The sequence below is a fragment of the Bos mutus genome, chromosome 9 (genome assembly GCF_027580195.1).
Source record: "Bos mutus isolate GX-2022 chromosome 9, NWIPB_WYAK_1.1, whole genome shotgun sequence".
Lineage (NCBI taxonomy): Eukaryota > Metazoa > Chordata > Mammalia > Artiodactyla > Bovidae > Bos > Bos mutus.
The window spans coordinates 8,743,316-8,768,991 of NC_091625.1; the positions used below are offsets into that span (position 1 = coordinate 8,743,316).

General features: G+C 41.2%; 1 protein-coding gene and 1 long non-coding RNA gene across 3 annotated transcripts in view; one reads left to right on the forward strand and one right to left on the reverse strand.

The window, feature by feature from the left end:
* Positions 1 to 25,676, reverse strand: part of LMBRD1 (LMBR1 domain containing 1) — a 132,045-nt gene that overhangs the window by 58,588 nt on the left and 47,781 nt on the right. The window contains exons 5-7 of the mRNA XM_070376170.1: positions 24,383 to 24,450; positions 9,791 to 9,879; positions 6,027 to 6,100 (exon numbers count right to left, since the gene is read on the reverse strand). Coding sequence (XP_070232271.1) covers positions 6,027 to 6,100; positions 9,791 to 9,879; positions 24,383 to 24,450 — 231 coding nt within the window. The remainder of the gene's footprint in view (positions 1 to 6,026; positions 6,101 to 9,790; positions 9,880 to 24,382; positions 24,451 to 25,676) is intronic.
* Positions 16,516 to 24,467, forward strand: LOC138989130 (uncharacterized). Of its 2 annotated transcripts, none has more exons than XR_011465310.1 (3): positions 16,516 to 16,635; positions 17,086 to 17,289; positions 24,361 to 24,467. It is a non-coding gene; the product is annotated as an uncharacterized lncRNA (long non-coding RNA). The 2 variants fall into 2 exon arrangements; XR_011465309.1 differs by lacking the exon at positions 24,361 to 24,467 and adding an exon at positions 19,886 to 20,245.

Here is a 25,676-nt window from a genome sequence, read left to right on the forward strand (position 1 = left end):
TGGAACAATTATGATTCCACATTTCCTAGCAATGCAATAGTCAGAGGCTTTATAAGCTTAAGAAAGAAAGGTACCCAAAGCAGAAGACATTTTTGTATTTTGCTACTCAGGTTACAAGGGAAGAAACAATAACACAACAAAAACAAAAACAGCTTAAATTTACACAGTGGGTGTGTCGGCAGCTTCAAAGACATTCCAAGAGACAAGTTGAGCACTCAAGAAAAGCTGTCTCATCAATTCTTTTGACAGCATAAAAGACACTCTATAGTGAAACATGGACATGAACAGTCAATCCAAAAAAGTGACTGAGAAGAGATGTTCCAAATGTGAAGTTTTAGGAATACCTTTACAACTTATTTCACGTATATTTGCCTTATTTTGCATGAAGAAGATTGATCTGATTTTTTAAGCATGTAACACTTGTCACTGATATAAAACAAAGATTATAAATGATAAGACAGCATGGCAGGGACCCTTCCCTTACAGTGGTACCAACTGAGCCATCAGGGAGGCACACAAGGAGAGGCGCATCTTACAATCAGGTCAGAGACTCAGGCAAGCACGCTGCCACAGGCAAGGCTGAATGACTGAGCATGTAAAGCAGAGTTCTGTCTTCAAAGGTTATTCAGAACCACCGCTTTAGTTCTATGTTAAAATCCTTAATTTATCACTCTAATTTTCTCCAGTATTCTGGCCTGGAAAATCACATGGACAGAGGAGCCTGGAGGGCTAATAGTCCATGGTGTCAGAAAAATAGTCAGACATGACTTAGCGACTAAACAACACAATTTTCTTTAATCCATTAGTTTCATTTATAGTAAATTTATACAGGTGGCGCTAGTGGTAAAGAACCCACCTGCCAACACATGAGACATAAGAGACACAAGTTCGATCCCTGAATCAGGAAGATCCCCTGGAGGAGGAAATGGCAACTCACTCCAGTATTCTTGCCTAGAGAATCCCATGGACAGAGGAGCCTGGTAGATGACAGTCCACAGGGTCGCAAAAGAGTCGGACACGACTGAGCAACTAAGCATAGCACATTTAGCATAAATATATATATATATATATACACATACACACACATATGTATATACATAATTCATAAACTCCTGGAAGACATGTTCATTTTTTTTTTTACTGGTAAGTGTACATAATTAAAAGCGCTTTCTAGGTGGCACAAGATTTCCCTGTAGCTCAAATGGTAAAGAGTCCGTCTGTGAGGCAGGAGACCAGGGTTCAATCCCTGGGTTGGGAAGTTTCTCTGGAGGAGGGAATGGCAGTCCACTCCAGTGTTCTTGCCTGGAGAATTCCATGGACAGAGAAGCCTCGCAGGCTACAGTCTGTGGGGTCACAAAGAGTCGGACACGACTGAGTGACTAACACACACACAGTCTAGGTGGCACAGTGGTAAAGAGCCTGCCTACCAATGCAGGAGATGGAAGAGACGCAGGTTCGATCCCTGGGTCAGGAAGATCCCCTGGGGGTGGGGGGCATGGCAACTCACTCCAGTATTCTTTCCTGAAGAATCCCATGGACACAGGAGCCTATGGTGTGCTACATATTATAGGGTCACAAAGAGTCAGACACAACTTAAAGGACTTAGCATGCATGTACATAATAAAAAGTTCAGTAGTCTCTGTACTTATAGCCATTTCAGTGGTCCATATGATTCATTTTATATGAAAACAGCATTATTCAACATTTCCCCACTTGGTGGCACCAAAAAATTAAAATGTCTGCGTAAGTAATTGTGCCTAGAAGTTCGGTTTTTTATTTTTTTTTAATTTAAAAAGTAGCGGATTCTCTTTCAATTTAAGTTGAAAACACTATGTAAGATAACGTGTCATTTGACATTCTTCTAAAATTCGGTGCCCAATTATTTGGCTATTCCTTTAGATGCGGTACAGTGGATATTATCAATAAAATTTAAATAATCAACTAGTTTCTGAACTAAACAACAGTGTGTACCTAAGAAATTCACACTCAACTGACATATAAACTACAAAAGCTTCTGTAGTTTCAATACTAATAACTACATATTCTAGAACAGACATGATTTTACCTTTAATAATTAATTTCTTGTACTCAGAGTCAAGGGCTTCCCTAGAGGCTCAGCAGTCAAGAACTGCCCTGCAATGCAGGAGACACGAATCAATCTATGGGTCAAGAAGATCCCCTGGAGAAGGAAATGGTAACCCACTTCCAGTGCTGGAAAACCCCATGGACAGAGGAGCCTGGCACGCTATAGTCCACGGGGTTGCAAGGAGTCGGATATGAATGAAATGACTCAGTACACACGCACAAGGGTATCTTAACCAAGCCAGTGTGATCATTATACTTGATTTGATGGCATACATAATTTTCAGTATCCATTTCAATATAAAATATATGAGTTTGAAATATTTACCTTAACAATAATATTGTTCCTGTAGGGAAGCTCTCCTTCAAAGAGTTCTAATCATTTCCCATATTTTCCCCATTCCCATTCATCAGCTCCACAGCTTAATTTAGACCCATGGAAGCAATACTGTTACAATGTTCAGTTCAGTTCAGTCACTCAGCACTCAGTCCTGTTAACTCTTTGCGACCCCATGAATCACAGCACGCCAGGCCTCCCTGTCCATCACCAACTCCCGGAGTTTACTCAAACTCACGCCCATCGAGTCAGTGACACCATCCAGCCATCTCATTCTCTGTTGTCTCCTTCTCCTCCTGACCCCAATCCCTCCCAGCATCAGGTCTTTTCCAATGAGTCAACTCTTCGCATGAGGTGGCCAAAGTATTGGAGTTTCAGCTTTAGTGTCAGTCCTTCCAATGACCATCCAGGACTGATCTCTTTAGAATGGAATGGTTGGATCTCCTTGCAGTCCAAGGGACTCTCAAGAGTCTCCTCCAACACCACAGTTCAAAAGCATCAATTCTTTGGTGCTCAGCTTTCTTCACAGTCCAACTCTCACATCCATACATGACCACAGGAAAAACCATACCCGAGTAGATGGATCTTTGTTGGCAAAGTAATGTCTCTGCTTTTGAATATGCTATCTAGGTTGGTCATAACTTTCCTTCCAAGGAGTAAGCCTCTTTTATTTCATGGCTGCAATCACCATCTGCAGTGATTTTGGAGCCCCAAAAAATAAAGTCTGACACTGTTTCCACTGTTTCCCCATCTATTTCCCATAAAGTGATGGGACCAGATACCATGATCTTAGTTTTCCAAATGTTGAGCTTTAGGCCAACTTCTTCACTCTCCTCTTTCACTTTCATAAAGAGGTTCTTTTGTTCCTCTTCACTTTCTGCCATAAGGTGGTGTCATCTGCATATCTGAGGTTATTGATATTTCTCCTGGCAATCTTGATTCCAGCTTGTGCTTTATCCAGCCCAGCGTTTCTCATGATGTACTCTGCATAGAAGTTAAATAAGCAGGGGGACAATATACAGCCCTGACGTACTCCTTTTCCTATTTGGAACCAGTCTGTTGTTCCATGTCCAGTTCTAAGTGTTGCTTCCTTACCTGCATATAGGTTTCTCAAGAGGCAGGTCAGGTAGTCTGGTATTCCCATCTCTTTCAGAATTTTCCACAATGTTAGTCAGAATGTATTACTTTTCATAACATTTAGAAACTTCCAGTGGCTTCTCATCTCAGTCGGAATAAAATCCAAAATCCTAGGCACAGCCCACAGTGCACGCAGAGCTGCCCTCTGGCCATCTCTCTGGGCACTCACTGCCTCCCCCCGACTGCACCTGCTCGGCTGGCCGCACCGCACCCCACCCCCCCCACCCACCCCCGTCTGAGCACAGTGCGGTGCCCTCCCCAGGAGCCTGCACTGCCCTCCCTGCACGGCTCTGTGCGTCCACCTCAATCCAATCTCTGCTCAGATCAGAGAAGCTACTTCCGGCCCTCACTGCCGTCTGCGTGCTGTACCTTCACAGCATCCGCCTCTTGACTGTCGGAAGACAATTCTCCATGGGTCTCTCACTTCTGTACATCTTGCAAGCCAGGCACTCGCTGCCCTTTTTTTTCCTGCACAATCTTTTCAAGAATGTTTTTGCAGCAAAGAGCCTGGGAGACAAAGACAGTATCTTCCTCTGAAGCAAAGACAGGCACGTCTCCAGGACATTGGAAAGATTCAGCCGCCCTGTACCCTGAGGCCCCAGCTCTCTGACAGTCCCGCTGGGTGCTCTTCATGTGTCCCTGTGAGGGTCAGGACTCAGGAAACTGGTGCAGGACAATGTGGTCCCATGGCTGCGGCTCCTGATCGGAAACAAAAAGTTCTTCATCCCCGACAAGCAGTCCTGCCTCTCTGACCAGCACTCATGGAACTGGAGCAGTCAGGCAAAGTCGCAGAGCCTTCTTGGTTTCTGACGAAGATCCTGCTTGTTGGTTTCCTCTTTTTCTGATCATTTCTCTTGACTCATCTTTCACTGACTGCTGCATCCTCATTTCCCTACAGTTTTCAAAGCATTTTACAAAAAAGTATCATTTGACGTAGACCTTCAAAAATCCTTAGAGGTTATTTTTTATTCTCATCTAATGGCGGAGACATTGACCCACAAAGGGTAAAAGGCAAACCCATGATCAGCCTAACAGATCAGTCACAGATCAGCAAATAGAGTCCAAGTCTAACCCTATTATGTTATTAACTTGTGAATGTTTTCTAAAAGACAATGCTCCTGCTGTACATACATTGTGTCAGATAGGAGGTTAATTACCCACTGATATCTTCCTTGTGTAGTAAACATGAAAAAAGCAAAAATGGCAATGAATAAGAAAACTGAGTACTCAAATAAGCACCTGAAAGATACTAAAATGCACGTATTTCAGACTTCTTTTATTACACATTATGACACTTGAATGATTATCTAACAAAACTAGATTCTGCTATCTAATAGCCCATTTATGTTTCAAGGAAGACACTGGAACAAGCCCCAAAATATTTTCTTTATAACCAGTATTTTCCATCTTTGCAACTTCATTAATCTGAAAAAGGTTCTATACAGTTTAAAGCTTCCTGAACAGCTTTCTTTTGGGAGGCAGGCAAGAAGCATTTTTACCAGATTTTCCTCTATAATTTGAGCAAAAAACCGAAAAAGCCGTCTGTACACAAGTTAGTCAGGCTATTATAATTCATGTCATACCATTCCCATAGAGACTGGAAAAAAAAAAAGTTTTTGACAGTATAAGTTTAGATTCTTTATACTAAAGAAATACCAAGTTATGAAAAATACCTGACTTTAAAAGCTCTATATCCCCAAATGGGCTTTCCCAGTGGCTCAGCAGTGAAAGAAACCTGCCTGCAATGCAGGAGACGTGGGTTAGATCCCAAAGTTGGGAAGATCCCCCGGAGGAGGAAACGACAACCCACTCCAGTATTCTTTCCAGGAAAAACCAATGGACAAAGGAGCCTGGTGGTCTACAGTCCGTCCATAGGGCTGCAAAGAGTCGGACACACTGAGCAAGTGAGCACACACACAAGTGACATGCATGCTAAGTCACTTCAGTTGAGTCCGACTCTGTGACCCCATGGACTGCAGCCTGCCACACTCCTCTGTCCATGGGCTTCTCCAGGAAAAAATACTGCCATGTGGGTTGTGCCAGAGTGGGCTGCCATGCCCTCTTCCAGGGGTTCTTCCCTACCCAGGGATTGAACCCCCATCTCTTACGTCTCCTGCATTGGCAGGTGGGTTCTTTACTGCTAGCACCATCCCCAAATAAGATAAATCTACTCGATTCATAGCAGATACTGATCTATGGTTCACAGTTCTATTATGCTTATAAATCACTGAATCTATTATTACATCGTATATAACCACTTAAAGGTTTACAACTTATAAAATTTATTTCTGAACACTAAATTTCACAAATACAGGTAAGTAATTAAAAATGTATCCTCTTCTCAAGAAAAATGAAGAAAGTACTAAATATTAAAGAGGAAAACAGAGCTAAACTGAATATATTAATAAGGCAAAAATTGCTTTATAAAGTGATTCTTTAATTTTAACTCAATTATCACCATTACACTTACTGTGTAGATTATAGCTGCCAACATTCCAACCAAGGTCAGAGAACTAATGGAAAATGACAAGGCAGCTAAACCATCTGCAAAGGAAGAAAAACAATGTTAAAAATATATAGCTATTCAAATGTTTATATTCAACAAATCAATATAAATATAAAAATTGGGTTTCTCACACATTCCAAAGGAATAAACCCCATATGCATTATCCCATTCTTGAAGTGCTAACTTCAAATGGAAAAGTTTTAAAATAGCTCTTCATAAATGGAATTCTTAAAGATCTTTCAGAGTAAGACTTTTTTCCCCTCACACCTCTTAAAATTAAAGGAAATCACTGCCTAATTATTGAGACTAAAAAGAAATCAGCAGAATATCAGATGCTCAAAAGTTGGCCAAAAAATTCCCTGGCCTTTCTCAATGGCAGACCTTGAGAAATAACATGATAGGAATGTCACTGTCCTTGACCCTTTCTTCCCCTTCTGCTCAATCTCAAACTCCTAGTTTCTTTGTTCTTAACTTTCAAGTAAGTTTGAAAAATACAGCTTATACCTAAAATCGTAAAGAGTTTATTTCCCTCTTTAACTTGAAAGGAGATAGCATTCTCCCTTAGGAAAAAAAAATGCAAATAAATAGAAAATTGTTTCAAAGATAATACAAAAGCAGAAATACTATGCTGCTGCTGCTGCTGCTGCTAAGTCATTTCAGTAGTGTCCAACTCTGTGCAACCCCATGGACTGCAGCCTATCAGGCTCCCCCATCCCTGGGATTCTCCAGGCAAGAACACTGGAGTGGGTTGCCATTTCCTTCTCCAATGCATGAAAGTGAAGTGTGAAAGTGAAGTCACTCAGTCGTGTCCAACTCTTACCGACCCCATGGACTGCAGCCTACCAAGCTCCTCCATCCATGGGATTTTCTAGGCAAGAGTACTGGAGTGGGGTGCCATTGCCTTCTCTGGAAATACTATGCTACCAAGTTATATTTAAGAAACCTCTTAAAGGAAGAGGCTTCCCTGGTGGCTCAGACTGTGAAGAGTCTGCCCACAATGTAGGAGACCCTGGTTCAATCCCTGGGTCAGGAAGATCACCTGGAAAAGGAAATGGCAACCCACTCCAGTCTTCTTGCCTGGAAAATCCCATGGGTGGATAAGCCTGGTGGGCTACAGTCTATGGAGTCACACAGAATCAGAGACAATTGAGAACTAACACTTTCACTTTCACTTTAAAGGAAGACCAAAGAGTGGGTTGTGAGAGTGACACTTTCAAATAAACATGCCAGATAAGGCAATGAAGTACTATGCAAATTTGAATATTCTTAAATATTAAGAATATTAATATGTATATATCCTTAAATATTCTAATATTAAATATTAGTATAATATTCAAATTAGAATAATACTAATTGTTCTACTTTTAATACAGGTTTTACTAGGCAGTATTGACCTAGGTTAAATGCAGGTCCTGTGGAACCAAATATAATTATTAAATTAATTCATTTTATCAATATCAAATGATAATAAAAATTAGAATGATCTACCTTATTAAAACTAATATCTTAGTTTTAAAATATAATACTTAGGGAGAACATATTACTGACAAGCTCAGAAACTGTGCGAGGCAGATTTTTAAGCCTCAGTTTTTGAAACTGTAATACTACATTTTACCAAATCAAAGACACTGATGCTGTTACTTTTTTTATCTTACTAGAAGTATCAACAGGAGAAGGCAGTGGCACCCCACTCCAGTCCTCTTGCCTGGAAAATCCCACGGATGGAGGAGCCTGGTGGGCTGCAGTCCATGGGGTTGCTAAGAGTCGGACACGACTGCATGACTAAGTGACTTCACTTTCACTTTTCACTTTCATGCACTGGAGAAGGAAATGGCAACCCACGCCAGTATTCTTGCCTGGAGAATCCCAGGGACGGAGGAGCCTGGTGGGCTGCCGTCTCTGGTGTTGCACAGAGTCGGACACGACTGAAGCGACTTAGCAGCAGCAGCAGCAGCAGAAGTATCAACAAAAAGTATTCATACAACTAGGAGAGGCCAGGCATTTGGCTAATAGCAACTTTAAGGTATTTTCACTTATAAAATGCATCACAAAATCAGAGATATGAAAACATGTAAAAATATGCATCTTAGAATTGATAAAGAGGAGTGTTCTGCTAAGATACCTGGCCAATCAAAAAAATTAATATTACTAACAGTGATAAACAAAATGTACTCTAAAATATAGTGTTTAAGATTTGAGGTTTTTTAAATGTTAATTAAGACTAAAGAGATTACAGCAAGTAATTATATAGGTAGCATACCTGTAGAACAATAATGCTACCTATACAACTACCGATTCAAGTTATGTGTGTGTTATGTATTGGTCACTCACTCGTGTCCGACTCTTTGCGACCCCATTGACTGTAGCCTGCTGGGCTTCTCTGTCCATGGAATTCTCTAGGCAAGAATACTGGGAAGGCCATTCCCTTCTCCAGGGGATCTTCCCAACCAGGGATCGAACCTGGGTCTCCTGCATCGCAGGCAGATTCTTTACTGTCTGAGCCACCAGGGATTCAAGTTATACTAGCACTCAAAGACCAGCAAAACTTAGAGAGAAAAGTGTTCAGGGCAAAAGGGTAGTTACTCAAGAGACCTAAAGGAGTTAACTGCAGGAAAAGAAGCAATTTCTTTCTCAGCAACAGGCTCAGATGCATAAACCCTGACATGCAGTATCATTAGATGCCAGGCCTGCTACCGTCTTCTTGCTGGTATCAGCAAGATGTTAATGGACCACAATTTACAAGACGAAATCTTAAGTGGAAAGCAAGAAAATTAAGAAGTTGTACAGCAAAGATTTTAAGACTTAGTTTAATCATCACTTAATACTGTATCTAGGTAAAGAGAAAGAAGTACTGATCAAAGAATGTGCAGTACCGTAAAAAGAATAAATATAAAAAGCAGTAAGAATTTTCCACGTTTATAAATTTTCTAGGTTTCTTTGAAAATAGAGTTACTATGTTCAAATTTTGAATAACAAAATGCCCATTCTTATCTGATAGCAGTTTCTAAAATACTAATTTTTTAATGATAAAAAACTTTCTTAAACTGACTTCCTAAACCTGCTTTCTTCCCCCTCTAAAAATGTAGGCTATGCTGATTAAGGCAAGAAAAACTTTTGGAAAAGGAACTTCAAAATGTTTTGGTGAGGTAAATTTATAATAAAGTATCATTTCATCCACATAAAACCTCTGTAATTGGGGAATTCTCTGGTGGTCCAGCAGCTAGGACTGGGTGCTTCCATTGCAGGGGACACAGGTTTGATCCCTAGTTGGGAAACTAAGATCCTCAAGCAGCAAATGGCAAAAAGAGCACTAAAAAAAAACAAAAAACTCTCCAATTTATATTCCACAAAAAATTACCTAATCAGGATCAAAGAGCAATATAAAGTTCTTTCAGTTTAAAGACAAAAAACCAGTATCTAGCATATTTAACATATTACTCTATATATCCTAAGTGAATTAAAGACCACACAGAAATTATAAAACCTTTACTGCTAAAATACTTTGAAGATCACCTTTTCTTTTCAACACGGTACTTTCATAAAGAAGTCAAGAGATTGGCTGTATAACAGCTAGATGGATTCCTCATCTACCTAGCATCCTTTAAACCATGAGTTAAAAGAATTATGAAGGTAAATTCTTAGCAGTGTAAAAACAGACACCTTTCAAAGAAAGTGACAAGTATCGTGAAATATGAATTACTATGGACTTTTTTTTAAAGAATACTTACGACTACTTCCAAGTTCTTCAAACAGGAACTTCACCTTTTCCCACTCTGTAGAATTTTTGTTATCAGGAAGATTCAATGGAACGAAAGCACTACAAAGGAGAAAGTAACTCTGCTTAATGGTTTTAAAGACAAAAGGTTGAATGAAAGGAAATGACCTGAAACTCCATTTCTAGTAGTTTTTTTAAGGCAAGGTCAACTTTCCCCTCAAAGAATTAGCAAATCCAATCTGCACCATGTACAGAGGGGTGTGAGAAGTTTCTCATTCACGCGTTTAATATATCACACATTTGTTTTCATGATTTAGTTTCTATATTCAGTATAACTAGTTTCCTTTGTAATCCTATGTATTTTATTTTTTGCATTTAAAGCTATTTTGTCCACAGCACAAAAAGGTTAAGAATCTCTTGTTAAATCAGAATAGAAGTCATGCTTTCAGTATATTTAAACGCATAGAAAAGAATGGAAAATACACTAGAATTAACAGTAAATATCTCATTGTAGAACTAGAGGTGATTTTTATTTTTCTGGGTATTTCAAGATTCTATCTAGTATATATAATGAAGTAGTTTCATTTATTTTTCAATCTACAACTGAAAAAAAGAGACAAAGAAAGAAAAGCACTTCATTATCTAGCTCAGAAACAAAACGAGACTGAAAGGGTGAGCACCCCCTTTAGACTGTGCCTGTGAACCCCACCTCCTAATACTACCTCCTATCCAGCATAATCTTAATTGTGAGCAAAGTGGTTAAGATCTATCTTTTTGTAAAGGGGTAATACTGAATGAGTTCAACAATATATTAAGATGGTCATTCTGATAATGTATGCAAGTAAAACAAAGAAATCACTCTAATTAAAAAAAATTTTTAGACCGCTGCTTGCAGGCGGATTCTTTACCAGCTGAGCCACAAGGGAAGCCCAAGAATACTGGAGTGGGTAGCCTATCCCTTCTCCGGTGGATCTTCCCGACCCAGGAATCGAACCGGGGTCTCCTGCAGTGCAGGTGGATTCCTTACCAACTAAACTATCAGGGAAGCCCTTACTTGGTAAAACCGATACTTTTTATCCTTATAAAAAGATGAATCAGCAGACACAGCAGGAGGTTATCTAAATTTCTATTTGCACTAACATCAATTTACTATACTCATCTCAATCTTTGAGACTTATTTCTCACTACTTTTACAGAGAAAAGTGATTATCCACAAGGAAAGAGAAATACATGTAAAAAATTCATTGTTTGTTTCCCTGGTTATAAAACCAAAAACAATTAAATACAACCATTAAGATGGAATCAAAAAATAAAGAACAGCTCATGCATAATATACTTCTATAATGACATTAACTTATGTATTAGCACTTGAATAAAAATATAAATCAAACCAGAAAATCTATGTAACATTCTTCTATTTTATTTGGATGCAGTTTTTTCAGATATATATATATATGGAAAAAATTGTACATGTATATTTTTGAAAAGTATACTTTGAACTTGTTAGTTGGAATACAGGGAAAAATTCTATATTGCACAAAATATCATGTCCAGTACTATTAAGACAGAAATATGTATTACAAATATCTAAAAACAGCATTCCTACTTAGAATATTCAGTATCTATATCAGTTTGATGTAACCAAAGGTTCTGTCCAGTGGGAGAAGAAAGTAATTAACTCTTGCTCTTGACACTTTCATGTTAAAGCTGCTGAATAGGGCTCTTAGAGAAGGCAATGGCATCCCGCTCCAGTACTCTTGCCTGGAAAATCCCATGGGCGGAGGAGCCTGGTAAGCTGCAGTACATGGGGTCGCTAGGAGTCGGACACAACTGAGCGACTTCACTTTCACTTTTCACTTTCATGCACTGGAGAAGGAAATGGCAACCCACTCCAGCGTTCTTGCCTGGAAAATCCCAGGGACAGGGGAGCCTGGTGAGCTGCCGTCTCTGGGGTCGCACAGAGTCGGACATGACTGAAGCAACTTAGCAGCAGGGCTCTTAAACAATTCAAATATTTAGAGAAACTTGAAGTGCTCAAAAACAAAAATCTTAAATGGCCCAAACTATTGTCAGAATGACTTCAGGAAGACACTTACTCTGAGGCAACCAGCAGAGCACTAACATTCCAGCACTATTATCTTAGGTAGAACTAGAGCGAGCAGCTAAAGCATAAACCCTAAGCAGGTTCATCAGCCGCCTTGCCACCAGGACCATGTAATCCAAAAAGATGTAAAATATCTTCTCATAAACTAAGAGCAACATCCATAAGCAGAATCCAAGAGTTATAACTAAATATGTCTATATGTCATGGGCGATAATATTCAAAACATTTAACAATGATTCTCAAGCTTCCCTGGTGGCTCAGAAGGTAAAGAATCTGCCTGCAATGCAGGAGACCCAGGTTTGATCCCTGGGTTGGAAGGTCCCCTGGAGAAGGCTTTGGCTACCCACTCCAGAATTCCATAGACAGAGAAGCCTGGAGGGCTACAGTCTGTGGGATGGCAAAGAGTACGATATAACTAAGAGACTTTCACTCACTTCCCATGGCAAAGGTATTCACATGGCAACATATGCTGCCCTTGGTTCTGAAGACCTTGCTGAACTGGGATTTACCCTCTGACTGGGCCAAAGGTGGGGTAACTCAGGAGTAGCTGATGACCTACATGGAAGCATTTCAACCTTTTAACAACCAGAAGGGGTCAAGCAATGTTCACCAGTCAAATATCAGCCCCGCAGACAAAGACCTAGACAGAGACCTGCCGTGCAAGCGCCTCCTGACAGATGCAGAGGACACTTCAGTAAGAAGAGCCCAAAACATAGACACGTTCACTCTGATGGGGAGGCACTTACTGACATAGTCATATGACTATCAGGCATTTACTGAATGGTGATGATACTAAAGAAACCAAAAGTGTAGTAAGATTTGTGTGGTTGAAAGCTACAGATATTTTCTTAACCTCAGTCTATCTCTCTCACACACACACAAAAAAAAATGGATGCAGCAAAATGTTTATAGCTATTCTTTAATCAAGCTCTTTTCCCATTTAGGTTATTATGGAATGTTGAGCCAAGTTCGCTGTGCTTTACAGTAGGTCCTTGTTGGTTATCTATTTTAAATATAGTAGTGTATACACTAATTGAATCACTTTGCTGCAAACCTATAACACATCATTGTTAATCAACTATACCCCAACGTAAAGAAATGAATACAGAGAACCTCAACTTTCAAAGACACACAATACAACATCAAGCTAAGAACTGAAATCCTCATAAGATTATAAATTTCCTTTCTGCTCTTAACAACAGTAAAACTGCTTAGAAAAAACCTTCAACACCCAATCTGAGTGAATTAGCTTAACACAGATTATCTCTTCAGGAAGGGACAAAGGAAAGGCTAATGAATTTCAGTAGATATGAAATTGAAATCAGGAATTTAGCAAAATTGAAAATAAGATTTTTACCTCCTACACTCAATCACCAAGTCACATTTATCTTCCACATTGCCTACCTGTTTGTTCCTCTCCGCTCTCCGTAACTACTCCAGTTCAGACTCTCACCTCCCACCTGAACGACGACAGTGGTAGCTAACTGACTGACTTTCCTACCCACCGTTTGTGTCTCACTGACCAACTCCCAAATGCCCCTTTCCATGCATCCTTCAGTGTTGCAAAAAATTCATATATATTTGCTTTCATGGGTGCAAACACCAGTATATCCACAACTGCACTGCCTTTCAATCGCTCAGCAGGATAAAACTCAATGTCTTAAACACTGTATGTAAGATCTGGAGCCCACCTATGTGGCTAAGCTCATGGTCTGTCACTTGCCAACACAAACACTTGAAATGCCATCTTACAATTTTTTTTTTCTTTTGTACTGAAGGATCAAGAAGAGATGGAAGGAATACATGGAAGAACTGTATAAAAAAGATCTTAATGAACTGGATAACTATGATGGTGTGGTCAGTCAGCCAGAGCCAGACATTCTGGAAGCATGAAGTCAAGCGGGCCTTAGGAAACTCTGCTGTTAATAAACCTAGTGGATGCAATGTAATTCCAATAGAACTATTCAAAACCCTAAAGGATGAAATTGCTTTTGAAAAGTGCTGCACTCAGTAAGTCAGCAAATCTGGAAGACCCAGTGGTGGTCACAGGACTGAAAATGGTCAATCCTCATCCCAATTCCCAAGAAGGGTAGTACCAAAGAATGTTCTAACCATCGGACAATTGTACTCATCTCCCATGCTAGTAAGGTCATGCTTAAAATCTTGCATACCAGGCTTCAGCATTACATGAACCAAGAACTCCCAGACATCCAAGCTGGGTTTAGAAAAGGCAGAGGAACCAGAGATTAAAATTGCCAACATTTGCTGGATCATAAAGCAGGAGAATTCCAGAACAACGTCTACCTCTGTTTCATTGACTACGCTAAAGTCTTTAACTGTGTGGATCATAACAAAATGTGGATAGCTCTTACAGATGGGAATACCAGACCATCTTACCTGTCTCCTGAGAAGTCTGTATGCAGGTCAAGAAGCATCAGTTTGAACCCTGAATGGAAAAACTGATTGGTTCAGGACTGAGAAAGGAGTACCACACGGCTGTCACCCTGTTTATTTAACCTAGATGCTGAGCACATCACAAGAGATGCCGGGCTGGATGAGTCATAAGTGGGAATCAAGATAGGCAGGAGAACATCAACAACCTCAGATATGTGGATGATACCACTCTAATGGCAGAAAGCAAAGAGGAACTAAAGAACATCTTGATGAGGGTGAAGGAGGAGAGTGAAAGAGCCAGCTTAAAAACTAAATATTAAAAAAAACTAAGATCATGGCATCTGGCCCCACTACTTCATGACAAATAGAAGGGGAAAAGGTTGAAGTAGTGACAGATTTCCTCTTCTTGGGCTTGAAAATCAGTGGATGGTGACTGCAGCCATGAAATCAGAAAATGATTGCTTCTTGGCAGGAAAGCTATGATAAACGTAGACAGTGTGTTGAAAAGCAGAGACGTTATTTTGCCAACAAAGGTCCGTATAGTCAAGGCTATGGTCTTCCCAGTGGTCATGTATAGATGTGAGAGTTGGACCATAAAGAAGGCAGAACACCAAAGAACCGATGCCTTTGAACTGTGGGGCTGGAGAATACTCCTGAGAGTACCTTGGACTGCCAGGAGATCAAACCAGTCAACCTTAAGGGAAACTAACCCTGAATACTCATTGGAAGGACTGATGCTGAAGCTGAAGCTCCAGTATTTTGGTCACCTTATGGAACAGCCAATTCATTGGAAAAGGCCCTGATGCTGAGAAAAATTTGAGGGCAGAAGGAGAAGAGGGCATCAGAGGATGAGATGGCTGGATGGCATCATGCAATGGACATGAACTTGGGCAAACTTCAGGAAATGGTGAGGGACGGGGAGGCCTGGCGTGCTACGGGGTCGGAGTCAGACACGACTGGAGACTGGACAACAACAACAACAACTGGGGGAGGGAGGATTTAAATTCACATTCCACTTTTTATATCATTCTTTAACTATTCCATGCTAACTTCAGTTTCTCAGTCATCATATGGAATACACTCAAGTGTGTCCCCTCCGCCTCAAATTACTATGTTGAGGTGCTAAGTCCCCATGTGAATGGTACCTGGATACAGGGTCCCAAGGGTGACTCTCTGACCTGATGGGACTGACGTCCTTTTAGGGAGAGGAACAGACACCAGAGCTCACTGGTGGCCAGCAGAGAGGAAAAGCCGTAGGAAGACACAGTGAGAAGGCGGCCATCTGCAAGCCAAGGAGAGAGCTCCCACCAGACACCAAACCTGCTGACACTTTAATTTTAGACTCTCAGCCTCCGGAACTGTAAGAAGTAAGTGTCCACTGTGGAAGCTAGCAAGCCTGTGGTATTCTGTTAAGACAGCTCAAGTAGGTGGCTAAGTGGTAAACAATCCACCTGCTAAAGCAGGAGATGTAGAAGACATGGGTTCAGACTCTGGGTCAGGAAAATCCCCTGGAGAAGGACATGGCAGCCCACTTCAGTATTCTTGGCTGGAAAATTCCATGGACAGAGGAGCCTGGTGGGCTATATAGTCCATGGGATTGAAAAGAGTTGGACACAACTGAGCACGTATTTACATTATTCCTAGCCCAAGTAGACTAATACAGATTTTGGCACTGTGAAGCAGGTTTCTACTTTGTAACAAATACCTGAACATGTACATGTGACTTTGGAGCTCAGTGACAGGGAAAGACCTAAAGACATCGGAGGTTGCATGCCAGAGAAAGTCCAAACTGCCTTGAACAGACTACTGATAAAAATGTGGATGTTAAAGGCAATTCTGGTGAGAACTCAGGAAGAAAAGAGTGTTTTAGAGAAAGCCTCTATCATCTTAGAGAAGACATACAAGCTGTGAGAATGCTGTTAGAAATATGGACACAAAAGGTCATTCTGAGGAAATCTCAGCTAGAAATGAAGAATATGTTAATGGAAACTGAAAGAAAGGAGATCACTATTAGAAAGTGACGAAGAGCTTGACTGAATAGTTTTATAGTGCTTTATGGAAGGCAGAACTACTCGTAAGAGATAAGACTGGATATTTAGCTGAGGAAAATTCTAAGCAAAGTGCTGGAAGGAGCAAGTTGGTTTCTCCATACCATTTATAGTAAAATGCAAGAGAGAGAGATAAGCAAAAAGGAACCAGACTTTTGAAAACAGTGAGCACGCACGTTCTAAGAGCTTGGCTGAACAATCACTTGTCAAGGAGATTAGTATGGGTGGAAACCATCGATTTAATCAGCTGTGTCACAGAAGACAGGAAGAGACAGGGTGACACCAGCAGAGACACAGTCAACCTGAACTAAGGTAAGGGAGCACAGATGAGACACAATAAGGGAAGGCACTGAGACTCGAGATTTGTCAGGATGGGGTCACAGAGTTATTTAGCAGAGAATGTGCTTTCATCCTTCAAGAAAGACCCCAAAGGCACTTCAGTTATCATCAGGGCTGCCGCTCCTACTAGACAAGAGGGCAAAGCTGCTTCCTCCTCAATTTCAGAAGACAGGGTCCTCTGCTCAGTTTAGCTGCCAGGGAGCTGATGCAGAGTCAAGGGGGCAGGACCAACACCCAGAATCAGGGGGTGGCGCAGGGCAGGGCTGCGGAGGGCCGGGGCAGTGACCCACCCCTCGGTGGGCCTGGAGGGCAAAGCCCCCATCAAAGAAGAAGATTATTCCTGAGCCTTAAGATCTAAGGGACTCTGCCTTGCTCTGAACTGGTTTGGCACATTCACATTTCCTGTCTGATGTCTCTCTTTAGGATGGAAGTACCTGTCCTGTGCCTGTCCCACCACTGTGTCTGGAAGCACATGACCTGTCCTGTTGCACAGGTTCACTGCTGGGCAAGGGTTCTGACCAGGAGGAGTCTTCAGATCTCACCCACACCTGATCTAGATGACATTCAGAAAGACCCAAGACTCAGATTCCATGCTGGGTTAAGACTTTTGGGCCTTGCTGGGATGAGGTAAGTGCATTTTGCATATGAGAAGAACATGGATTTTGGGGGAGGCAAAGAACAGAGTGCTATAGACTGAATTTGTCCCCACAAAATCGATGTTGAAGCCTCAGTCGCCAACAGGATGGTATGTGGATACAGGGCCTGTAGGGACGTTCGGTCAGTTCAGTTGAGAGGTTGTCCTGTCTGACTCTTTGCGACCCCAAGGACTGCAGCACACCATGCTTCGCTGTCCAGCTCCAACACCCAGAGCTTGCTCAAACTCAAGTCCATCGAGTCGGTGATGCCATCCAACCACCTCATCCACTGTCTCCACTGTCGTTCCCTCCTCCTCCTGCCCTCAATCTTTCCTAGCATCAGGGTCTTTTTCAATGAAGACAGTTCTTTGCAGCAGGTGGCCCAAGTACCGGAGATTCAGCTTCAGCATCAGTCCTTCCAATGAATATTCAGGGTTGACTTCCCTTAGGACTGACTGGTTTGATCTCCTTGCAGTCCAAGGGACTCTCAAGAGTCTTCTCCAACACCACAGTTCAAAAGCATCAGTTCTTTGGCTATCAGTTTTCTTTACGGTCCAACTCTTACATTCATACGTGACTACTGGAAAAACCACAGCTTTGACTAGATGGACCTTTGTTGGGAAAGCAATGTCTCTGGTTTTTAATATGCTGTCTAGGTTGGTCATAGCTTTTCTTTTAAGAAGCAAGAGTCTTTTAATGTCATGACTGTAGTCACCATCTTCAGTGATTGTGGAAAAACAAAGTCAGCCACTGTTTCCACTGTTTCCCCATCTATTTGCCATGAAGTGATGGGACCAGATGCCATGATCTTAGTTTTCTGAATGTTGAGTTTTAAGCCAGCTTTTTCACTCTCCTCTTTGACTTTCATCAAGAGGCTCTTCAGTTCCTCTTCACTTTCTGCCATAAGGATGGTGTCATCTGCACATCTGAGGTTATTGATACTTCTCCGTGCAATCTTAATTTCAGCTTGTGCTTCATCCAGTCTGGCATTTCACATGACATACTCTGCATATAAGTTAAATAACCATGGTGACAAAATACAGCCTTGATGTACTCCTTTTCCTAATTGGAATCAGTTCCATGTCCGGTTCCAACTGTTGCTTCTTGACCTGAATACAGATTTCTCAAGAGTCAGGTAAGGTGGTCTGGTAGTCCCATCTCTTTCAGAATTTTCCATAGTTTGTTGTGATTCGCACAGTCAAAGGCTTTAGCGTAGTCAATAAAGCAGTAGATGTTTTTCTGGAATTCTCTTGTGTTTTCAATGATCCAACAGATGTTGGCAATTTGATCTCGGTTCCTCTGCCTTTTCTAAATCTAAGCTTGAACATCTGGAAGTTCTTGGTTCACATACTGTTGAAGCCTTGCTTGGAGAATTTTGAGCATTACTTTACTAGCATGTGAGATGAGTGCAACTGTGTGGTAGTTTGAACATTCTTTGGCATTGCCTTTCTTTGGGATAGGAATGAAAACTGACCTTTTCCAGTCCTGTGGCCACTGCTGAGTTTTCCAAATTTGTTGGCATGTTGAGTGCAGCATTTTCACAGCATCATCGTTCAGGATTTGAAATAGCTCAACTGGAATTCCATCACCTCCACTAGCTTTGTTCCTAGTGATGCTTTCTAAGGCCCACTTGACTTCACATTCCAGGATGTCAGGCTCTAGGTGAGTGATCACACCATTATGATTATCTTGGTCATGAAGATCTTTTTTGTATAGTACTCTGTATTCCTGCCACCTCTTCTTAATATCTTCTGCTTCTGTTAGGTCCATACTGTTTCTGTCCTTTATTGAGCTCATCTTTGCATGAAATGTTCCCTTGGTATCTCTAACTTTCTTGAAGAAATCTCTGGTCTTTCCCATTCTGTTGTTTTCCTCTGTTTCTTTGCACTGATCGCTGAGGAAGGCTTTCTTATCTCTCTTTGCTATTCTTTGGAACTCTGCATTGAGATGTGTATATCTTTCCTTTTCTCCTTTGCTTTTTGCTTCTCCTCTTTTCACAGCTATTTGTAAGGCCTCCCCAGACCACCATTTTGCCTTTTTGCATTTCTTTTTCTTGGGGATGGTCTTGATCACCGTCTCCTGTACAGTGTCACGAACCTCCATCCATAGTTCTTCAGGAACTCTGTTTATCAGATCTAATCCCTTGAATCTATTTGTCACTTCCACTATATAATCATAAGGGATTTGATTCAGGTCATGCTTAAATGGTCTAGTAGATCTGCCTGTGGAGGACAGAGTCGCCCTTCCCGTGGAGTAAAGAACCTGGCCTTACCCAAGCGAAGTCTGAATTTTGCCCATGATTCTGGCATGTCATCCAGGTCATATCTGATTGGGCATCTGTTTTCAGGACAGGGGCTGGCCATACCCAGCCTCACGTGATAGGCCAGAAAGACCATCCTGCAATTCAGCATGGAGGTGAGATGGCCATGGAGGCAATTACAGGCCATCAGTCCCGCAGACGTGCTGCAACAGAAACGCCACGTGAGCTTCCCTTGTGGGAAATACAAGTAGCCCCCCAGCATTTTCAAAGTTCACTTTATGCCATTTCATTTTTCTGAAAGAATTATATTAGTACCTATTTTCACTAGGTGAAAGAAATCTGAAAAGAAAACGGTCACTTTTATGAAGAAAGGCAAAAGGCAAAGACAATATCAGAGTTGGTTTTGGAGTCAGTTTACAGAGGCAGTGCGCACCCTGAGCAGAGCGTGACACCATCCAGTTCTTCCCCGGGAACCACACTCAGCGTCTCAGCATCCAGCCACCACCACCCTGACCTGGGTCTGTGCGCATCTGTGCTCTATCTGGTTTATTTTGTGCCTCTGTGAGCAAGGTGGGTCCTCAGGGAATTGTTCCTTCCCTTTAGGCCATTTCAGTTTAGGAAAGGTTTCCGGGCAACCCTCTAGTTTGGGATGGCAGGGAATCTGTACTCCACACGTGTTGTCACACATGGAAGCCAGAGGGTAATGTATCCAGAGGACAACAGTCACCTCACATCTGGAATCTTCCCAGACTCTGTCCTATGCATCTCTCAAGAGGCTGATTTTAATCTGTCTTCTTTACCTGTAATAAATGGTAAGTGAAGTGAAGTCACTCAGTCGTGTCTGACTCTTTGTGACCCCATGGACTGTAGCCTACCAGGCTCCTCCATACATGGGATTTCCCAGGTAAGATTACTGGAGTGGGGTGTCATTTCCTTCTCCAGGGGATCTTCCCAACCCACGGAGCGAATCTGGGTCTCCTGCATTGCAGGGAGTCACTTCACATTCTGAGCCACCAGGGGAGCCCTTGGTAGCCATGGATATAATTGCTTTCAGTGAGTTCTGTGAATCCTTCTAGAGAATTACCAAAGCTGAGGGTCGTTTTAGGAACCCTGAAACAGCTTGCGATTGATTTCAGAGGTGAGAGGAGTGCTCCTTGAAGTCTGCAGTTGGGCTAAGTCCAGGCGCATCTATCTTCCTTTCCTTCTCGTCTCATACCCTCTGCGCCTGCCTTGTGAGAAACCCCTGCCAGCTCTTTCTCCAAACCACAGGCAGGATCTCCTCACTGCTGTGACCATACTGTCTGGTCTGGGTGACTGCAAGAGCTCCTAACAGACCTCAAGTTTCTAGCCTGACCACCACAAAGTCAACTCTCAATACACCATCCAGGAATCTCTGTGAAATGTCAGATCACGTCACTCCATGAGCAAATGCCCTCAACAACTCCCCGCTCCCTGAGGATCAATGTCAGAATGCTGCCAATGCCCCCAGGCCCTACTCAGGCAGCTCCAAGCACCCCCTCTTCCTGCACCGTGGCTGGGTCCAGCCCCTCCACTCCAGCCCCCGCCCCACCCCCTACCCCCGGTGCCCTCGCTTGGTCCTGAAGGTGCCAGAGGCACTCCCACCCCAGGCTCACCAACCTTTCCTCTGGGTGGAGAACACTGCACTGCCCTCCCCCTCACACACGCACACAGCTGGGCTCCCTACCTCCTCCAAGGGTCTCCTCATCCTGCCTTCTCACAGGGTCACACCCCCAACACGGCCTAGTCTTTCCTTTCTTTCTCTGCTCTGCTCTCCTAACCCCCTGCAAAGAACCAATAAATTGCAGAAGAAACTTCAGAATCTGTTTTGTGCAGGAAAGATATCCTGGCTACTATGAAGATTTGATTTCACTGACGGTTCTCAGTCATGTTCGAAATAAGGAGCTAGCCAACTACTGAGGGCTCATGTGTGTAAATACAGTTTCACTGGCACTCAGTCATGCCCTTTGGTTTATGCACTGTCTGTGACTTACTGTAGAGCTACAGGAGGAGAACTGAGTACTGCTACATGGACTACTTGGTCCACTAACCTGAAATACTATCTACTCTTTAAGAAAAGTTTGCTGATCTCTATTCTAGGTAATTTAGATTTACAGATAAGGGACCCCCCACACTGACAAAGCAAATTCACTTAACTAGATCTGGCTTGATTTAAAAAGCCAAAAACAACTTTAAAAATATATTTAAGAGCTAAAATAAATAACAATACCACCAGAACACATCCTCTCAACAACTGGAAAATACACGGCCTCCCCCAGCTGACATGGAAAAGGTCACATCTCTTCCAACAGTGACAATAACTCAGGGACAAGTTGATAAGGGCTCAGTGTCCAGTATGCAGAGAGGATTACACAGGTGACCAGGAAATCCAACAGTTGCCCAGAAACCACTACTTTGACAGCAGTTATATTGTGTTGTGGTTAGAAATGCACGACCTGTATGTAGGAAGAGCTTAAATGGTGAGGACTCTACTCAGCAAATAGAGTTCTGGGGCTTCTGCAAACAACAGATTTAGCAGTGACAGACAGCTACATGACTTTCTGTAGACGGACTCTGTGAAACTAAAGACCACCTCTGAGCCAGAGCTATGGTAGACTTCTTATCACAGCTGTTAATTGTGGATTTAAATCCACAGCTGGATTTAAGAATCACTTAAGAAAGCCCAACCCATAATATTAATTCATTAAGTGTTTTTCTTCTCTAAATTTAAAGTTAGTATCTACAGATGGAATTGTATCTACAACCCAGTGCCTCTTATTCCTGAATTCAGAGTGATAATTTTGCAAGTGTGAAATTTGTTTTTGTGGGTTTCCCCTGCCAGAATGGAACTGGTTCCTTCAAGTCTACCTAGGGTCCTGCTACCTGTCATGTGACCCCGTGACGGACGTTTTCACCTCTTTCTCTGACCTCCACCCTGTCATCCGTGTAGCTTATAGTAAACACAGTGGAGCCAGAGCCCTAAAGTCCTACTGATATAAAGTCCTTCTGTTCTAATTGTACAAAAGCATCTACCTTGGCCACATCAGCCATGGAGTGAGGTCACATTAATTCAGGAATCTGAGACCAATGATTTTGATTTTTGTTAAATCTTTAGAGAGCAAACCAAAGCAAAATTACAGTGGGAAGGAGAATGTGGCTTCTCATGGTACTCTTTGGTTTTCTTTCATTTTTATTTTTAAAGACTACTTCACAAGATACAGCTTCTGCAGAAACCAACATGACAAATGACACGTCTTAGGAGTCTTAAGTTGGTAGGAATCTGATTCTTGTTCCTTTTTGGGTACGAGTTGGGCAGCACACAGGCACAAAAAGACAGAAGTTTGAAATCTTCGGTTCTAAGGATTTTTAAATTGACTCCCAACTCACTGTTTATCCTGGGGATCTTAAAATAATTTCCCTCACAGAAATTATTTCATTACTGCTTCTACAGCAAATGCATGCTTTTTATAATTCATTGGTCTTCAGGAACTGAGGTCCTATGCTGTCTCACTTTAATTTTTAAAGCCCATTTATCATCTCTGAAACCTTTCTGTTTGCTTGGTTCTGGCTGTACTTGGAATCATGCTGATCATTGTGATCACGCCCACAACTTGACCTGGAGAGGTAGGCCTTCTTTTTTAGCCTAATAGTGTTCCATGTACATGCACATGCTCTTTGGCACACCTAGGTGTTTGTGTGTATGTGTTAGTCGCTCAGTCATGTCCAACTCTTTGCAACCCCATATACTGTAGCCCACCAGTCTCCTCTGTTTATGGGATTCTCCAGGCAAGGATACTGGAGTGGGTTGCCATTCCCTTCTCCACAGGATCTTCCCAACCCAGGATTCGAACCAGGGTCTCCCACATTGCAGGGAGATTCTTCACCGTCTGAGCCACCAGGAAAGACTGTTAAGTGTTTAAAGTTGAATAAATGAAGAAGCTTAAGAATGCTGCTGGGAAAAAAAAATCAGGATCTATTTTAACAATGATAAATGTCTTCTATTAACAGGGACAAATGTTTTCCAAAATGAAATTTTTTAATGTATTAATAAATACACAAAAACTTACTGTTATAAGTTTATAAAAACGTATGGAAAAAGAATTAAGAACAAATTCATTAGAAATTCCCCAGTGGTCCAATGACTAGTATTCCATGCTCTCACTGCTGAGGGCCTGGGTTCGATCCCTGATCAAGGTACTAAAATGCCACAAGCTGCCCAGCACAGCCAAAAAAGGGAGGGAAAGAGAGACTGAAGGAGGGAAGCAGGAAGAATAAAAGAAGAGAGACAGAGAAAGAAAAAACTTGTTGACAAAGATTAATTCAAAGTTTTAAAGACTGATGCATCAAATCTGAAAAGAGGTACAGACAAGGATTTTTCATCAGTGTTGTTTACAAAAACGGAAAAACCACAAACATCATAAATGTCCAAGTAGCCATCACAAGACCAGCCAAATAAATTGTTACAACCTAAGAAGGGAATGCAATACACACAATGATGCATCTATCCTGAAGAGATGCCTGCAATGTTTCAACCAGTGATTACCAAAAATCACATAAAAAGTAATCACATCTGTGTAAAATTACAACACGGAGGGTATATGGGAGAAGGGGCTTTCTGCATATATTTGAACACATTAAAAATATCTAGATAGAACAATGTAGTGGTTATTGATTGTTGGTAGTCTGTTCTTTTAAAATTTTCTTGATTTTCTCTCTTGGGTTTTTATTAATGAGCTCTTATTACTATTATCATTATCATTAAAATAATGCTGTTTCCATTTTCAGGAAAAGAAAAATCGAAACTTACCCAACTAAAAGAAGAAGTGCACAAATCACAACAAATCCCAAAGTATACTTGAGTGCCATTTTAACTTGCTAGATGTCAAAGGAGAAAAAACATTCCATTTAGTAAAACTTTTAAAATATAAAGTATTCTTGCTACAGTGTAACAGTACTTTCATGTTCGATATACCAACTGTGCAAAGTTCCTCTTTACTGAAAAACAATGTATATAACATATCTTAAGTATCTTGCACACTATACTAGATTTTTTAAATCTTTTCAATGATTAGATCTCATGAAAAGGCAGTACACCTAAAATACAATGAATTCTTTGTGGGAGACGTAACAGTAATTAGTTTACTTTAATAAATACCAGAATATTTTTATAATATTCCTCAAAATAGGGAGCAATCTAAATCTACAATGCCCATACCTCAATTTATCAAAATGGGTTAAGTAATAATTAAACAACAATTATAATATTTAAATTATATATGTTTGGATATATATAATATATAAAACATATACTTATAAAAATTTATTTTATAAATATGCATACACACATATAAAGCACATACCATGCCAGGACTGTTTCTAAGAACTTTACATATATTAAACTCATTTCAAACTTACAACACCCCTGAGATAGGCATTCCATCCCTGCTTCAGAGATAAGGAAACTGTGGCCCAGAGGTTAATTAATTTACCATATGTCATATAGGTGCCAGGGGATTAAACAAGGACTTGAAACCAAGAACTCAGTTCTTTAAAGCCTGTGCTTTCCTTGGTACGCATAATGTAAGACAAAGTTTAACAAAAACACAAACTAGACACTCTAAATACATGGAAAGAAAAGTTAATCTCAAAGGAAAAGCTACATCAGTGAGAAAACAAAACATGACTTGTCTCTCGCCCTAATGAAATCTTTAAAATAATCACCTTTTAAAATATAACTTTATGTTTCATATGATAAATTCTTGTTCACAAAGGAGTTGAGACAGTCTTTAGGAAAACACCTAAGGTAAAGTTAAGGAGGGTCAACCACAGGGGATGGGGAAGATGCACTTGAGAAGCAGTGAAGACAGGAAGCACCTGCTCATCCCATTTTCAACAGCAACTCTGTGACTAGCCATTCTACCTTACACACCCTGGGTTTTCAAATACAGAATCACACAGTATCTGCAGATAATAGTTCAACTTTCTTTATGTATATTTAAACACTTTTTCCTCTAACAAACTGCACTGACTACCACTCTGGAATCATTTAAAATATTGCTGATGTACTTTGCTAATGATCTTAATGCAGATGCTGTAAAGTT